This window comes from Stegastes partitus, unplaced genomic scaffold, assembly GCF_000690725.1.
Source record: "Stegastes partitus isolate 25-593 unplaced genomic scaffold, Stegastes_partitus-1.0.2 Scaffold1107, whole genome shotgun sequence".
Classification (NCBI taxonomy): domain Eukaryota; kingdom Metazoa; phylum Chordata; class Actinopteri; family Pomacentridae; genus Stegastes; species Stegastes partitus.
The window spans coordinates 1-19210 of record NW_007578838.1 but is presented as its reverse complement, the minus strand read 5'-3'; the positions used below and the strand labels follow the sequence as shown (position 1 = coordinate 19210).

The 19210-nt window shown below is 42.6% G+C and overlaps 1 protein-coding gene across 1 annotated transcript in view; it reads right to left on the bottom strand.

Annotated features, from left to right (window-relative positions):
• The window catches only part of LOC103367962 (R-spondin-2-like), a gene marked incomplete at its 5' end in the record, with an annotated part of 33670 nt that extends 15044 nt beyond the window's left edge, over positions 1-18626 (bottom strand). Inside the window, 3 exons of the mRNA XM_008296164.1 lie at positions 11284-11484; positions 17362-17499; positions 18438-18626. Of these exons, the coding sequence (XP_008294386.1) occupies positions 11284-11484; positions 17362-17499; positions 18438-18626 (528 nt within the window). The remainder of the gene's footprint in view (positions 1-11283; positions 11485-17361; positions 17500-18437) is intronic.
• Positions 18627-19210: the final 584 nt, after the last annotated feature.

Sequence of the window (19210 nt, the reverse complement as noted above, 5' to 3'; positions counted from 1 at the left end):
ATCGCTATCATCATCTTAGTTTTGCGAGCTTACATACCAACATTTGCACTAAAAAAGCCTGTGATCAGGATTAAGGTGGGACAGTTTCAGTGCAAACCTACGAACTGTTCGTTGATTACAACTGTTGTCATACAAAAATGTGGATGAGTGCTACAAGAATAGTCGCAAAAAGATGTCCTACTGAGAAACTAGATCACAGTCCTACCAGGTCCTAGTTTAATTTGACATTTGTTTGCTGGATTGGCATCAGTATGCCTCATACAAGTCTCCTTTACTAGCAAACTCCCATAATGTTTTCTGCTTTGCATTAAACAGCGAGAGGCTCCACCTGGTGGCACAACCAGGTACTACAGCTACGCTACAATACTTAAAGTGCGGGGATTGGCAGACGCTAAATGTTAAATGACTCGGGAGCAAAACAAACTTTGGTCAGGACATCCCTAAATAACACAAAATATATGTTTTCTGATCATAATCGTTCATGTGGACAGTAGGAACACTAACATTGGAGCATACGATTGTAAGACGTATGATTCAAAATGAAATAGATTCGATAAAGTGAGCTCTAATTTAGCTATGACCCTTCGGTAGCTCATAACGTACACCAAAGATTCAGCTCTCGTGTGATCTTGCACAGAGGAAGATATCTGATGTAAGAAAGGAAAAGAGAGGAAATGTGTACTGATTTAGATTATAAACTGACTCCACTTACAAGCTGCAGCAGTTTCCAGCCTCAGCAGAACAAAGTGTTTTACAATTTTCCTCTCGTTCACACTCGCTTGCATCCAGCGGTGATGGAGCTGCCATGTGTTGCTGGCCGGGTAAAACCACCGACTCTGCAGCAAACAACGATTCACTCTGCCTCTTTAACTCCAGCTGCTGCAAATACACCCCGTTATCCGCTTTGAAAATATGCTCACGCTCTGACAAGACGTCCAGCGATCCTGTAATGTGACGTAATACCTGCATAGCACGCGAACCGACCCAGACAGTCGAGCACATCAGGTGTCTCTGTTGTTACAGCACCTGCTCTCGGCTAACAGGCACAACAAACACGTGCTAATGACGCCTCTTCAGGGGTCGTATTTACACTCTCAGGCACGTTCAGATAGCAGCATGTCGTGCAGAATAAACTGGCCGAGGCCCGAAGACGTCTGCTAGTTGTAAAATAAGCAAAGACGCAGAACATTGGGGAGCCTTTGATTCGACCTTGGGTGTCTACGAGGGCCACCTGTGGAGCATGGCGAGTGTTGGGAGTCTCGATGATCTGATAAAAATGTTCTGAGAGTACATTGAAATGGAGTGAATCCAGCCAAATTGAATCAGTCACACTAACACGAAAACCTCATGAAAACGTCTGGAATCCGCCTAAAAACACACTTTTCTCATCTCTGCCCGCAACTTGGAGGGCAGTCTCTGGAAGAACGAAAAGGGGGGAAAAAAAAAAATCTCATTACTTGCTTTCTTCACTTGGGCCTGAATCCATAATACGTTTAAGACATCCAAGAAGCGAAAGTGAGAAAAAAAATAGAAACAGTGCGCGGCTAAGTCGTTGTTCTCTAATCAGTACCTGTTGTCCGGAGTCGAGTTGCCCCCGAGGCTACGTCTCCACTGTGAGCGCTATGCATTAACTTAATGCATGTGAAAATGTACTTTAGTTGGCTGTCTGTGTTGGGTTACACTGTAAGCTCTACCCAGATCCATGTGCAGCCCAATGAGCTCTGCACTGGACCGGCTGCATATTAAAGTAGCGGCGTCTGAAACGGCGTAATCTAAAATAACTCCCTCTCTGTCAGGAGGGATTTGTCTGGCTGCTTGGTGGATATAAAATTGTTCTTTGCAGTGAAATCCAGTCCCACATATTAAATCAATGATTTTCCCTTTGACAGAAACGCAGATTCGTGCAGTTGAAAGGCCTAATAGCTACAAAGTGCATTTCTAAGTTTATGTGGACGGCTGGGACCGAGGCGTGTCTGCCTCTTATACACCCATATGGCGTGCGGTTTCAAATACAGCCTCGCAACATGTTTTTCACAAATGGTACAGTAACCTACGCGATCCGGTCCAAACCCGCAGTAGGTCGGATTAATTCGCTTAAGTGCTCGGAGGTTTTTGTGGACAGACTGTTGAATATTCAGCCCCACAGGTTTGGATTTAATGAGGGATAATTTAGATCGAGATAGTTCCCTCGATGCCTGAAATACACATTTTACAGTAGCCGATGTGCATCTGTTCTCGGCTCGTTGGAAATTTAACCCACAAATACCTTTACAGATTCTGCCACGTCTCTTCCTCCCACCGCTTTGGCAAACGTTACCTGCCAGTTCTATAAATCTTTTAAAGAAAACATCTTAACCCTCTAAATTCGAAGCAGTTTCTGGGCATATTTTTCAAGTTTTCCTCACTGTGGGTTCATTTTTCACTGCAGTATAAACTCCTGGACCTCTGTGGAAGCCACGGCTAGAAGGAGAGAGAACTCAGACATGTTTTCTGTGCAGTAGAACAGTTATGATGCCATAAATCATTTTTAAAAGTTGCATTTCTATGATTATTCACATTATTAAAACTCAGCTGTCAACACAATCTGCAGTTAAGTCAAGAAAGAATTTTTATCACATGACTGTTTGTCACAGCTGAACCAGGCATGACTTCTAATTTGCACAAAGGAACACAGAATTTTTTGTATTTCACATAATCTACTTACTGCAAATGCTTTATTTTTTGGCATTTTTAAAAAAAACTAAGACATGTAGAATAAAGTGATTCTGATGAAATATCACGACAAAACTGAAAGTCACACATGATTGATCTCAAAGAAATAATCTGCTTTTCACACCCATCGACAGGTTTTGGGGTCCAAAGGGTTAATCTGTTATTTAAAGAACGTCTTAAGGATATCCGTTATGCCAAATAATGTTCCTGTGAGGTCAAAGGTTGACCAGGACACAACGTTTTAACTGAACCATTCAGAGGATGTTTGGAGGATGTTGGGCGACAGATTCTGTTACATGATAACAAAGGAAGAACATTCTCAAAGCAGCATTTATAAAAAAAAAAATGTTTTCAAGATGTTATGGAGGCCTCAGGTGTTTTCAATAAAACGTCGCTGTAATGTGATATATCAACAAAAGGCGGAACATTTTGCCGGCGATATTCCGCCGATGTTTTAGGGATGTTGTGAGGAGACACATTACAGAATCTATACATCATTTCCACAGCGTCACATGATGCCAGAGGTCCTTAAAGCAACATTCGGAAAACGAATGGTCTAACAACGCCAGCACCAAAAGGATGTTATTTTACCTTTAGGAGGAATATTAAGGGAACTAAAAGGAAAACTTCCTGCTGAAAACATAACCAGAACTTTTTCAGAATGTTTTGAAAGGACAAAAAAAAATAAAATAAAATAGAGCTGGGTTACAGACGTCTTTTTCAGTAAGTTAAGATTGTATATTCACTACAAATTTATAACCGCTAAGGTGCTGGGAAACCTTCAGGACCTGACATTCATGTGGATGCTACCACCCACCGAAACCCTGGTGAAACCCGGCACACACCCCCGTGGTAATGGTGCTCCCCTGTGCAGAACAATGCACCCAACCACAAGATTTAAAGTGCTCAGGAATGACTCGAGGAACACGACCAAGAGTTTAAGTTGTTGCTTCCAAAACTCTCCAGACTCTTGTGCAAGCCTGAACCTTAGCAAAACTCAGGATAAGCTGCAAACATGCTGGTGCCAGACACCACAGGAGGTCCAAACCTACACAATACGATGCAGCTGGTTTTAATGCTGTGGCTCATTTCTGTATATAGGTTTACAACCATGTAAGCAAAAATGCCTCAGTTGTTGCAATCAATTAATCTTGGGTTTTCTAGCGCCACCACATACGACCCTGTATGACTTTAGCCGGGCATGCATAGTTTGCTTAGTGTGGGCAGTTTGTTGTTAATGCTGTTGGAATTTCCACACAAACAGGCCACGCTCTCGTTTTTAACAATCTACATGCACTCCAAGAGGTTCATGTTGCAATCTCCCCGCCAGCTCAGGCTAACTCAGTGTCATCTCCACAGGAGGCTGAACAAATCACACAAACCTTTGACTTTTTGTCCAGTTGTTGTGGTCGTAGTAACTGCATCATTCTAGTGCACGTTGGCATTATCGGACAAAGTGACAGAAGATACAGTACGGAGCAAAGGAACGACATGAAACGAAGGTCCCTGAAGGGATCATAATTGTCGAGGTGGTTGTGGTGGTTCAAGAAGAACAACAGTACGATGCCTCAGACTGTGCTTTGTTTGTGTCTTTACACCTAAATTGGCTGTGTTGGCTTCTGTTGTTCTGCCAGACAGAAAATAAGCTGCTAAAAAAGATCTGGATAATATCTCTAAGTCTCAGTGTTATGGTCACACATGGTCCCTATTTGTTGGTGATGGAAACACTCCAGAAAGTGGCACTTGTTAACATCACAGACTGGAGAGAAGAAAAAAAAAAAAGTGGTTCTCTTGAGTCTCTGACAGAGATACTGCAGAAGACTCTCCTGCCATAAATCTTGTGTTTATAAATTATATCATTGTTTCATAATTTATGTAAAAGAGCCGCTTTGGAAACGTACGCAGCTCCATGGTGATTTTTTATAAATGCTGCTTAGAGTTGTGCCACAAAAGGTTTTCGTAGCTGCAACCCAAGAACCCTTCCAGCTGTAATGGAAGCTGCCAGGCTTCAGGGGACGCCTCTGGTTCACCCGACTCAAAAACTGGAATCAGCATTCAGATATCAGCTGAAGGAGTATCTGTGGTTGCAGAAGTAAAAAATTGTAGAACAATATGTCCACTCAGTACCAACATGGGATTGATTTGCATCTTTGTCCGACAACATGTGACTATGGGGATAATTGCAGACGAATTTGGAATCAGCAAAGCGTTTCTAACTCAACATGAGGAAGACGTGATTGTCCGTATGCACGTTGAAGCCTTGCAGTTGCGCCGGAAGAAAATTATTGAAACCACGAATACACCAAAGCTTGAACCAATCAACATGGTGAACAATGATGACTGGAGGAAAAATCTGAGAATCACCAAAATCACTGAAGCTCATCCTCTGGACACAATGAATATCTGCACCAAATTTCATGGCAATCCATTCAAAAATATTTAAACCAAATGTCAGCGTTGTGGCTAAATCCTGGGATCAACACAGTTATTAAGTCGGTCCCCTGGAGGAATCAGTGTCTCCTTTAAACCTGATTAGAATCCGTCTATCGGCTGTCAAACTATTGATCTTCCCGTCAGTTAAAATTCGAACAGACAGTCATAATCCAACATTGCAGTTTGATTGTTATCCGTAGAAAAAGAGGCATTTCATGAGCCAGCGAGCACTTCTGGGTTTAAACTGTCGGTACCGTGAGATATTAGTCGGCGTGGACCGAGTACGCACACTCGGTGATCCCAGTTAATCCCAGCTCTGTTCTGTGTGTTATTTTCAGCCTCACATTGTGTTTTGAACTTGTTCTTGGCTAGCTAGCGGTAGCGTGCGGAACCTTTCGGAGCGGTGTGGGGTTTGAACCGGGCCTGTGCTTCATTTGTATTGCTTTAACAACATTAAACTCTGAAGTACAGCTGCGCTCTCCCGAGAGGATTCGCTTGTACGAATTAAAGCTCGCTTCCCTTCTTTTGCCATTCACAGAGGAAAGAGTAACGACCAAGAAACGAGCCACGAGAGACTCGAGTTTGGTGTTATGACTTGTATCCGTTCATGTCTACTGTACATGATTTAACCATAACAATACACTTCGGCACTACTGAAGAAACAGTGAGGAATGGACATTTGACAGACGAGTTCAGCCTCAGTTGTTTTAGTGTAAGACAGATGCATGCTGCTGGACTTAAACCATGGATGCTCCAAATGTTTGTGTTGCAGTGCATCATAAAACTATGCAGCCTAAGAAGAAACGCCTCGAGTCCAAAGAAAAAGAGCTGCTCCGCTGCAGTTTTTTTCTTCTTTTCGAAGCAGTAAATCAGTCTCATTTTTGGAGATTATCACCACCATAAATACAGCTTAATAAGCTTTCACACTAACGCCGAACATGTGTGCAGCCGCAAAGTCATTTAACAAACATATATGCGGCCCAAACTTAAAAAGAGGCCGTTTGACTTATCAGCATGTGGACAGAATATATTACACAGCTTGTGATTTACTCGTTTTTCCAGTTTTGCTGGATACGTTTACAGCCGAGTGATTTGCCCCGAACTAAACCCCCAGCAGATTAAAAACTCTTATCTTTTGTTTATGAGCCGGATGGCGAGGCACAAAAATGACTTGACAGGTTTTAGATCTCAGGAGTGGACGGATCGTTGAAACACCTGCAGAATCCACACCTCAGCAAGTACCGAGCCGGTTTATTAATCAGAATAATGTACAGCTCAGTCGTGTTTGGCTGAAGTGACAGCCGGCGGGTTCTCGTTTTTTTGTTGTCTGACGGTTGAAGACGATCCTCAGCGTGAGAAGCGCTGCAGGCTGCGGGTACAAGAACTTCTATCTTTCTCAGTCACATTATGGTTAACCACTTGAAAATAATTAGCTTTAGATGCATCGTGTCAAGCTTGGTTAGAACAAAACACACCATACAGCATGCATGGATTTAGGGTATGCTATTGAATGTCTATTATTTTGTTTTTTTGCAGAGACCCAGAGGGATGGCAACGTCAGTCCGTCTGTCTCTTTAGTGCAGACGAGAAGTCTGAACTTAATTATTGGAGGCCAGGAGATGAATCCTAATGACTGATCCTCTGACTTTCCTTGTTGTGCCAGAAGCAGGTTTAAGTTTTGACTTATTTGAAACATCTACTGGATGGACAGGTACAAATTTCTGTTCATTGTTCTCAGACAATGCGTCCTGAAGCTTTCCTCTGGTGCCATCATGAAGTTGTTTTTTAATGGACAGTCAACAGCTCACAGGATAATTAACGTCATGTAAAGAAGTAAGAAACTAAATTGCATTCTAATTGACATTTTAAAACAAACATATTTTCTCCCCTGTAATGTCGTAGAAAGGCTTTTAGTTTGAGCAACAAAGTTTATAGTTCGAGGTTGGAGGTGGATTTTCAGGTGCACAGTTGTAGGGTTGCATTTCTTGAACCTTTGTGTGTCATTAACTCTTTTTGGGGTTTTTTTTAGGGTCAGATAACTTGGTTAGATGTCTGTGAAGACTCTCAGTCATCCAGGTCACGGTTATTCTTGTAGTTTAATCGTAGCAACTGGACTTGTTTAAGTTCCACCTCTCATCCAAGAGGCTTCATCAGCTCTGACTGACTAGTTGGGAGTTCCACATACTTATAACCTAAAGGAGCCATTAACACCTGAGTGTGAATTCACACCGAGCCACAAAAGACCTTAACAAACCCCTTTGTGGCAGGGGGAGTACTAACAACTCGCATATCGAGGGAAAGGAGCAACAAACCCCCAATTAAAACCGAAACCCAGGTGTTAATGGCTCCATAAGGATAGAAGTATGTGGAACTCCCAACTAGTCAGTCAGAGCTGATGAAGCCTCTTGGATGGGAGGTGGAACGTCTTCAAGAACCTTAAGCAAGTCCAGTTGCTACGATTAAACTACGAGGACAACATGGTAACCACTTGTTTACTCCAAGGGGAGCTAGCTTTTCTAGCATGCAGACACTTGGTAAAAACAAAACTAGATACAGTTTCATGTGTGATGAAACCACAAGAGGTTTACTAGAAAGTACTGTTTGAATGGAACAAACTCATCATTGTTTTTAATTAAACACCAAACCTGCCTCCTTCCTATAGCTCCAACCAAGACAGCTGTGATTGGTACAAAGAAATACAAACAAACCAGAGAGCTTTTTAACCTACAGCAGAATAGTTTGTACCACAGAATGGTCCGGTAAAGCGAGATTAACTTGGTTAATCCAAAAAAAAATAATTTTGACTTCATTTCTATATATTTTAATAGTAGGTATTTTGTTTTATTTATTTTAATTAGCCAGCTTATTTAATCTTATTTTATGTCACTTTATCTCATCTGGTGTTTCCTCATGGCCCGTTTTATATCAGATAGTGTTTCCTCAGTTCTTAAATTCCAGTGGCTTAGACTCGTGTATTGATAATCGTACAGCTGTCATTATTGTGGAAATCAGCTAAAGAGAACACAACTCGCTCTAAACATGTTTATGTTTGCATTAAAGTTGGACATTTTTAAATGGGGGTCAATGGGGCTTTACTCGCTTTTAGAACCAGCCTCTAGTGGCCATTTGAAGAACTGCAGTTTTTAGCACTTCCCCCTCTGGCTTCAATTTTCAGCCCAAGAACTTTCTGTTTGGTCCCATTAAAGATGAGCTGTGATGTTTCCACAAGGACCAACATTGAGTAAAAATGTTACTTTGAAATGCGTAGATTTATGACCCGACACATCCTCATTGGACTCAGCTGTGCTTAACTAAAGTTTGCTCACATTTAACTGGAAGCACAAGTGCAGCCTCACAACACAGTCAGAGGCTCTTAAGACTTCGTTAAACTATGTTTATACAGGACAGTTTGTTCACTGTCTCTTTGTGCCAAAGGGATAAATGCTGCTTTTCCACCTAGATTTACATAGCTGGTCCAGGAAATCAGCTGCGAGCGTTCCAGTTACTTCCTACGTGTTTCTGCAGACATCCAGGAAAGCACCACCTGCAACCATCAGATCTTGAACTGGTTCCTTAAAAGTTCCTGTTTGTTAGACAAGAATAGAAAGCTATCCGTGTCGCCGAGACGTTCCCCCGTCAGCCTAACATCTTAACCGTGTCTGTCAGATGTTGCTAAATTGCCAGGAAAACAAGCAACCAACCCCTCTGTTAGGCCATGACAGATTTCTGCCATCGGTGAGGAGACGGAGTGAACAACAGAGGAGAGAGACCCATGTCCTTCCTCATCATCTGAAAACAATAAGACAACAAGAGAGCGGGAATTAAAAGACTAGAGCCGTCTAATCTGGAACAACAGAGGAATGTCAGGGAGATGCCACAGCACCCTTTTATCCCAGATGTGTGCTATTAGGTCCACGGGACCGATTCATGGGCCAGACTCCGCTGGATCGGATTTCTTCCTCCGCTAATGCCACCGGACATACGATCTGACAATGATAATGATGATTACTTCAAATGACATGCCTTCCATTGTGGAAGAAGTGGAAAAAAAAAACCTAAAACACAGAGGCATGCACGCAGACGCACACCAAGAACAAGACGATAGTCGCAGCGTTAGCAGGAACGAGTTATAAACGACGCGGCACATCGCATTCCTCCGCACTGTTTAAATGTTTCACAGCTTCTTGTGCTGTTTGTGTAAGAAGATGAAAATATGGAACAATAATAATAAAACAGAAAAAGGTCAAAACAACAAGCTGGTTTTGGAGGGAAAGCACAAAGCGCTGCCAAGTTTGGCTTTTTTAATGTTTTGGATGTCCGTATGAAGTTCATCATTAATTTAATGCAGAGTTAAAAACAAGAGCCAGGCCTCGTCTCCGGCACAATGCTTCTCTTGCTGATTAGAGCCTTAAAAATAAGGGGCGAAATAATCTGCGGTTTTGTTCTCTTCAGTGCAGTTTTAACTAGTATTGACAGCGTTTTCACAACACAGGGTTTTCAAAAATGTTTTTTTTTGCAGTTGGAGTCTATTTTCAGGTTCCTTTGGACCCTCAAAAAACACAAAACACATGATGAGCATTAAGCCCTGAATGCCACCACTCCTATCTCCACTTGGATATCCTTGGATGGAAACAACCCAAATGCATAAACCTCCGGCGAAGCCGAGGAGGTGTGATGTTTTAAGATGTAATCTCGCGGCGGGGCGGCCAACGTAAAGAAATACAAGTCCTTTTTTAGCCACGGGGAGCCGAGCGAGTTGGACGTACGAGAGTCTGTTATCGCTCTCATCACCTTCATACTCTGAAACTTCTCTCGTGATCCGCAAAGAAACCCTCAGTAAGAGTCAGTAGATGTGTCTTTGAGGATGTTTCCACGGGAGATGCCACTTCACAGATGCAGAACTAATAATCGTCGCATGGCTTTAATGCGACTGCTGTCCCGTAACACACAACGGTTCTTCTTCGTGATGCCGTTTTTCAGGATTGTTTTTCGTCACAAACGTCTCTCTCAAAGGAATCACCCCCGTACGGGATTTCTTCCTTTTTAATAGAACAGTTTTTTTTCTGAAAGCGATTTTTCCTCACAGCACTTTTGTTCCACTTCATGTCGTCAAGCCGAAACTTGGCTTCGTAGGATATTTGTATCCCATTTCATTTGCCATAAACAAAAACCCCAAGACAGTGTTGCAGTGATTCAAACACAAACTCACAAGAATAACAGATGAGCTCGACGTTTCCTCACAGCTTCCTGCCGCTTTTGACCGAAGATTCAACCAGTGTTACACAATCTATGATTTAGGGCAGCAAAGGTGCCAGTCTGGTGATGCTAATCCACTTTGGGAGGAGGTCAGGGTGGATGGACGGGTCAGCAAACAGCCAGATTTTGCCAAAAGTGGTTCAGTGTTTGTTTCCCATTTCTCTCACTTTAGAAAACAAAATCAGAAAATACGTTCATTGTCCAACAATGATTTGCACCAGAAAGCACCGAAGAGAGCTCAGATCAGAAGATGATTCCTGTGTCATCCCTAAAGTGGAGTTTGTTTTTTATGAAAAGAAGAAGTTATTGCAAAAAGCCTGCGTTGTCCAAGAACTTCTTGTTCCTGAGTCTCAGTATCATGCTGCAATTTGACTGTTCACAATGCGGCGGTAATAAAGGACAGCTGGAACTGGACAGGCTAGTTCTGAAAGGAGGCTAGGTTTTCATTGGAAACACAACAAGAACAATGGCCATGTTGTTCGCCCGTGTTGTGGACAACGTGTCCGTCACTTATCGCTGGAGCTACGACATATTTCAGACAATTCATTCGGCATTTTCTCTTCCATCCTGAGGTTGTTTTGAGCCTTCAGGTGACACCAGCGAGGGATGCCCAAACGTACAAGTCAAAACAAGCAAACCAGCGCTGCAGCAAAGCTCCAGGAAACTATTCGCCTACGAGTGTTAATGAGAATGTTGACGGAGTCCAACCTGCCCGGCTTGGCATTATAAATCGCACAAGAGTGTCAACGCAGCACAAAACACAAGGCCGGGAATCCACAGATGTTGGCACTGTGATGTAGTAAATAAACCAGCCAGCTGTACGAGACGGTGGTTATTAGACGCACATTTAAGTTCAGCTAAATGTTTGTTTGCACTTCTCACCTGTGGGACACTTTTTCTTCATCCGGCACCTCTGCGTCTCGCTGTGGGACGGGCAGAGCGATGCCGTTTTCTCCTCGGGCGTCCTCTGGCCGCCCCCTCGGGTCCTGGTCTGCTTCCCCCACCTGAACCCACAGGTGGCGCCGTCACGGAGGCAGACGCTCCACTCGCTCCAGTCTCCCAGCGGAGCCAGGAGACAGTCCTCTAACGGAGACCAGAACCAGAGAGCAAAGAGACAAATTGATTAAAGAGGCCTCAGACGCAAAAGAAAACATATTTCAAATTAAAAGTTGTTTTTTTTTGTGTGTGTGTTTTTTCTTGTAACCAAACCAGAAAAATGAAAAGAGGATAATGCCGGGCAAGCAGCAGAGCTGTAGGAGCCAAATGCTTAATCATTTCCACATGTGAATCCAGTGAACTCTAAGGTGTTCTTGAAAGTGAAAGAAAAGATCTCATGTGGTCAGAACTGGTCCGTATCATTAATCTGATTATTCATTGATCTTAGTCCTACTAAACTGCACTCTCAATTACATTTTAAAGGAATCAAACAAGCCAAACAGTCATATATAGGACAGAATGGGACTTGACACCCTGGTAACCAAGAAAAAGGAGGAAAAGCTTCAACCGTGTAGTAATAGAGTCGTATTTTAACCCCAAAATGGTGTATTTCCTCACCCAAGCTAGGTGTTACTGGTGTCTAACCAAGCTTCTAACAGTGTTTAACAAAGGGAGATGTTTTCCTAAACTTAACCAAGTAGTTTTTGTGCCTAAACCCAACCAAAGAACGAGAAAAAGCTGAAAGGAAAATGAAACTTAAATGTCAGAAAAATGGTCCCACATGAACTTTGTCGCTTTTATAAACTGGACGTCTTTCCTACCAAGACACAGTCAAGAAAAGGTTTCATAATGTAAATGAGAATGCAGTTTAGTTCCATAGGACAGTTATTTTTCCAAACCCTAACCAGGTTTCTAACATTTAAAAATGTCTAATAAAGCCAAAAACCCCACATAGTTTCTGGTGCTTAAACTGAACCAGAAAGCAAACATGAGCCGAGACATCGATCTGCTCTGTTGGGTTAAAGTTCTGGTTTTTGCCACCAACCAACCTTCTCCGTCACCTTTTCCACCAAGTTACGGGTCTCAAATTCTGTTTATTTCGAAACAAACTCATGTTCCCTTTAAAACGCGTTTGAGAATTCAGCTTAGTCGTCATTTTTCTGCAGACCGGGTTGCACCGTATCAGTAGAACTTGTGTTTTTAGTGCTGCTCTAAATGAGCCGTTTTAATCTGAGCCGCTGCTGCTCCCGCCGAGTTAAACGTCAGCGATCAAGACGGACGGTTTGCAGCAGATTATGATAAGAGGTTGTACATGAGTCTCCAGTGGTTTTTAATCATAACAGGGCGGCCCAATAAAAAGCTGCACAGGAGATCTGCGGTCTCTCTTGAGTTTACACACAGTCTCATGTAGATCAGTGTTAGATCGGTTCGGCACTGAACATAAATCAGGTATAAAAAACTTCTTCCTGTCAAACTGCATAAATAAACTGCAGGCACTGGTGAATACTTCAATATAATATTAAGAAACACAAGAGTACAGCTTCTATTACTGATCCATCGGGGCTGAAACATCTGTACAGGTGTTATTTTACCAGCCCTACATCCCTTATCAGGAGTTTTGGTGTTGATAAAGACTTCAAAAATTAAATCAGCACAATGTTTAAAAGACGATAAACTAGAACTATGTATTGTCTGTGCTTTATGATGTTTAATCTGAATGTATTTATTCAATAGCCAGCATGTAGAATAAACCTTCAAAGTCACACAAATAAAGTGAAAATCTGTAAATCAACAAAAATTAAAGTTTATCTTAAACGTCATGTTGTTGAGCCAACGTCTAATGATCGCATCGGTACAGGTCGGACTAGTTCTTTAGTTTCTACATTTTGATTTAACAACTTATGAGACAACAACCACAGATGTGAACAAACATCACCATCTCTAGCAGTCCTAATAGTTACTGTCAGCAGTGGTATTTAATTATAAAAGCACAGTACTGCGGTAAAGAAAAGTAATAATGTCACTACCAAGAACAACAGAACAATGGATCATATGTTGTACAAACAGATTTAAGAGGCCAGCTAATTTCAGTGGAGAAGTGAGACATAAATGATTCTGAAAGTGAAATAAAGTTGTCTACATTTCTATCTCTCAAATACCTCGTCTTCTCAAGGTGAACACATCTCATCAGGTCATGCACCCAATTAATACGAGCAGGTGGTTGGTGGGTAAGATTTGAAAGTATGTATCAGGCATCTTGATATTCAAACAGCAAGAGCTTCTACTTTTGTCTTGATAAGTTTAGTTTCATTCCTCTTTCCGTAGCACCACTTCCATCAGTACATCAACAGAGTCGAGTCACACAGCTCAGCCATTCAGATTACTTAATTCCAGTGCTCGCTGTTTTTCTCTATCGGTTAAAAATCACTCAGTTCTTTCCACCCGAGCCCTTCAGAATTGGCTGATTGTTTTTGTGGATTGTCTTTGGTGTATCTGATGAGGCCACGCAGGGTTTTACCTTCGTGCTATGATTGGTTTCAGAGTTTTGGACTCTTGAAGGTTAAAACTTTAGAGTTTCATGCTTTAAAATGGATTTCCACCGTATGACACCTTCGATAAGTTGATTTAATAGAAATTTATGCAAATTTTTTTTTCCCGTTGTTGTTCTTATTGTTTGTTTTCTCTCCACCTTACCCTCACCAGTTGAGGCAGACGGCTATTGCATCTGGACCCGGTTCTGCCGGAAGTTTCTTCTTTATACACTCGCCAAATGCTTTCTAAAGGTAATCATTGGATTTCTCTTTATTATGTAATATTATAAGGCCTTGACTTTGCTATGTGAAGAACCTTAAGAGTACTTATTAGGGATTGGCTGATATGGGTTGTTCAGGGTTGATATCGATGCCATTGTTGGAAATTAAGGAAGACTGATGGAACCAATGTAGACTAAATGTAATATTTTTAGAGCATGTGACAGCAGGAATCTGTCATTCATAACGAGGTTTCTTCATTAATACAGGCGACTATAACTGAATATGTAAAATAGGAATGACTACATTAGGATGCTCTGAGACTGACCAGTTTGTCTCCTGAGGTTACATCTGCCGTTCTTCGTTATTTTATCAATCTTTCACCGTTCTATCACTTTAATTATTCACTACAGTCCAGATCTTACAGCATTGATAATTATTGTTCTCCAGACCCTGTTCCAGGTTAATCTGTGGCTTCCTGCTGACTTAGCCGTTAGCCGTTAGCATAGCTTTAGCTGCTGTGAGAGGAGCTAACTTCCTGGTTTGTGGCAACTGCTTGTGTTCAGTTTTTGCAGTTTCTGCTTAAAAGAAATGAGACCACAGAGAGATGACAGAGAGTGGTGCATTTAATTCAAAATATCAATAATCGGCCACTAAAAATAACGATACAGATAATTGGGAAAAAAAAAGCAAAATATCGGCCACAATAAAAGCCCAGGCCGATAACAGGTCTATTCCTATTACTTAATGTTGTTGGCAGGCCGACTGTGCTCCCAGATTAAAGCGATGGACCGAGATAACGGAGATAAAACAATAAATCACGGCCATAAAGTGGGAACGATATACGGAGACTAATGTTTTCTTTGGACCCCTGGCAGCCGCGGCGCTCTGATTGAAGGCAGATGAATGCCAGCTGAAGCATCAACACACGGGACGCTGCGCTTGTAGCGAGCGGCGGCCGACGAGTGATGTCACCCACAAAATCAGCCGCCGCAAGATTTTCCACAAACGGAAAAGCAGCGGCAGCTCCGGCTCAGACGCGAGGCCAACATTTCTCGGCAATCACGATTATCATCTTCAGCTTCGCGATGAAGAAATTTCCAGTGACCCTTTTTTTTTTTTTTTGTCTCTCTGGAGTTGCTCGAGGTGCGTACCAACAGTCAGACATGAAACCGTAACATCGCCATGAAAACCAGATGTGGTCCGGATGCCAAGAAAACAACAGTAGCTGCAGATGGTGCAGGTGGACGGCAGAGCGGCGTCGAGCGATGAGCGAGCCTCCGCGATATATCTCACTTACTTAGAAGGGAGGGATGATACACAACGAGATATGAAGATAAATTCTGAAGCGTCTCTCAAGACTTTTAATGCGAATCACATGCTGCGCAGAGACTTTGGCCCCATCAGAAACTATTTAGACGGAGGGAAAGAGCCGTTGAGCGTTCGCAGAACCAGGTGACGACGGTATTTTAAATATTTCAAGACAGAATTTGTAGTTTGAACTTGCCAGCGATAAAAACACATAAAATCTTTTACTGCTGCCACTCCCTGAGAAATATTCGATTCAAGTGAAGGATTTGTTTCTCTCGCAGGTGCACTCGGTCACGACTTAATCAGATTATTTGACTAAAATCGAAGCGCAGATGCTCAAACATTCGCACGTGAAGCGACCGCGGGGATGCGGCCAAAGATCCAGAGAGGCAGATAAAAGGAGAGGAGTTTGCGGGAACAAGTCTGCTGTTGATTAAACCTCTCAGATTAGCTGATGCGACCTACATTTTATAGCCGGACGGGGTCAGTGAACTGTCACCGGCTTCAAAACAGCAATTAGGATAGTAAAGGTGTTTTATCGTGCCGGTTCGTGAAATGTTCTTGACTCTTATCTTGGGTTGATGTGGAACATGGCGTTTACATTAGAAGTACCTGGTTACACGTCTCCCCGTACACATGATTCTAACGTTATCCAGGTTTCCAGGTTTTTCCCTCCACATCTGGTCTTTGTGACAGTGTCTTCTCTTAAGTCATCCCTGTGAGGATGAACCCTCTTTGGTTTCTGGCTGCCTGGAAGCTACACAAACAGCAGTAAAGGCTCCTATAGGTCTGGTCAGCAGCGCTGGAATACATTAGCAGTACTCCCCCTTTTATTTTTTTTTTCTGCATGCAGTCCACCGCTGTTCCATTTATCATTCGACTTTATGTTTAAGATGCATCTGCACACATAAAAGCGGGCAGAAATGTAGAAACCTAGATGAGGTGTTTACATGCTGCAGAATTCCAGTTTTTGCATATTTGTTGTCCTACAAAGTGGTAAAAGGGGTTAACCAGTGCTCTGAAACCAGGCTATGTTAAAATCTACACAACCTGGATGCTCTAAAAACCTCATGACTCAGAGGCAAGTGTGCATGTAATCACCTGGACAAAGTTGAAAGCTGAACGATGCATTCCTCTCGATGCTTCTTGCTGTTAGAAGCGTCCATTAAATTTAAAACATCACCACTGAGACGCATCCGAGCCTCCACAAGTGGGACTGGACTCATCTCTTGAGACTATTTTGATCACAAGGAGTTGTGTAGTGTTTTATGAACATGCAGAGATGATGACGTGATTGATTACCTCAGGATTCTTAAATACTAATTGGGTCTTTGCATCAAATTTTTCAAACAAGTTTTACTCGACCGTCTCTGATTTGCATACGGTGGTGATTGAAGAAATCATTCCGAAAGAAATTACACTAAACTACAAGACAGGTATCCTCCAAACCGAGGTTTATTCCTACAACGTGAGGTCTGAGAATGAAAAATACAACTTGTCCTACTTTCTTTGTTAATGTGAGCTCACAGATGATGACAGCTTCATATTTTTTTCATATTTCAACTCACCAATTTCTCGAGATTATTTGATCTCCTTATTTGATATTGCAGATTCTAAATTGTCGACATGATGAGAAACAACAGTGAAAACTTCAGGCTTTTATCTTAAACAGTTCCTGAGATGTTGTCATTCAAACAGCCTCAAATTTTGAAAAAAAACACGCTGAAAAAAACATAAGGAGCAAATCAGAGGTGTTGCAGCATGAAAAAGGCGTCTGATGATTTGAGATGAAATAACCCAAATATTCCATCGTGTAGATACGATTTGATATAATCTGTGAGTGAACTGTTATAATAACTCTTGTCCAGATAAGTGAAACAAATGCCGTTGCTCGCAGGCAGAACTCATTAAAAGCCATTCATGACTCATTACTCAGTGGCGTAATATCAAGAGCGTGACCTACCGAGGCAGTCGGACTGGTGGGCGAAGGTTCCCTCCGGGCAGCGGCTCAGACACTTGCCTTTGTGCAGCTGGAAACCAGGTTTACATTTGGTGCAGAAGTCGCGGCTGAAACACTGCTCGCAGTCCAAAGAGCGACACTCTGACGGGAGGGACACCAACACACATGAGTCACAAACTACTTTCATTATGAATCCAAGAGGAAACCCTTCTGTCGTTTCCATACAGGTTTGAGTTGTGGGGGTAAAACACACATGAGGAAGGATGAAGCTGTTTCAACATGTTGCAGCAGTTTAAACTGTTCACTGACCAAAATACTGCAAAGAAAAAAAACAGGAAATGGCATCTTAGCTGCTTAAATATGGATTTTGGACTTCCTGTTGAACGATAGGAGTGACGGACATCAGTTTAAACCAACGGGACAGGTGTTGGAGTTTAATTAGATAGAAGTAGCTCAAACTGTGGCGTTGGTGGATCAGAAAATGCTTCAGCATCTTATGAAACAGGGATGCTGTTTGTTTTGTTAGTAGCTGAAGCAAGATTTTGTCTTTTAGGGATGTTGTCTGCGTAAACTACGTCAATCCAACGCAAATATCCACAAGCGCCGATGAGTTTTAGAGCGCACCCTCTCCTGAGCCACCTCTGAATATTTATTCCTTCGTTGTTTTTCTATCAGCAAGTATTTTAATCAGAGATGTTGCTCTCAGGTCGAGGGATGCCAGCAGTGGTGGGTTCGTCTGCAGCTGTAGCGGAGCAAAGAAGAAGAAAAAACAAGCTAAACTTCTGGTGACCTCTTTCCAAAGGCTTACTGGCATCTCTTGAGTCAAGTAAATTTTTTTAGTGAATGAGACAAAAACTATGCACTGTTAGGTAGAGTTTCTCTTTCTTTTATTGGGACAGTGTGTTTCTGGAATGAATTAGGCGTCTCAATAAAAGAAGAAGCGGTCCAACAGTGTAAACTCAACAGTGTTTGTGGGTACTGTGTGTTCTTGGTGACTAGCTGAGGCCTCCAGACGGTTGAATCGGGTTTAAACTGGCTCGTGACGCTTAGTCAGATCTCTGCGGGTAAAAGAAACGTACTCATGCAGCGGTTGATGTCCTTCCCTCTCTGTCCGTAGTGTCCGGCCGGGCAGGCGTGGAGGCAGGTCCCGTGGTGCGACATCCCATCCCTCTGCAGGAACAGGAAGAGTCTCTCGGGGCAACGCACGCAGCCGTTGTCGCGGGAACACTCCAGGCAGCTCCGACAGTCCTCCGATGTGTCTCTGTGAGCTGCAGGAGACAGTCGGTTAGGTCGGAGCTAAACGCCGGAGCTACTCAAACAAAAGTAAGGATGGAGAGGGGAGATAAAGAGACGCCACAAATCCTCCAGATACCGGGAGAATTTCTGGACTGCGTGAAAAAATAAAAAATAAAATCCCACCGCTGAGCTCCTGGGATCTGTAGATGCTGCAGGCAGGAAGGAGTTCACGTGTAGCCTCAGTTTAACACCAGACTGTGCAGCTGAATTTACCCCCAAAAAACTAAACAGTCCCATCGCATAGCGCTGGGAGTCGTTTCTACTTCATGCATTTTCTTGGTTTTGTCACAGTGCGTGCACTCTTTAGGGCCTTTTGTCACCGTGCGGCGATTGATTTAGAACTTCTATGTGCCCGATCATTGAATCAAAAATGTCAAACAAAAAGAAAAGTGGTGCAAAAATGAGGTTTATAAGCTGCTCTGAGGATGTGTCTGTCATGTCCCTGATTTATTGGTTCTTTAATCACTCCAGGCTGTTGGTTGCAGCTTTTCTTTAAATACTTATTCAAAATTGACACCATGAAAGCAGGACAACAAGCTCGACTGTCTCTCTACGT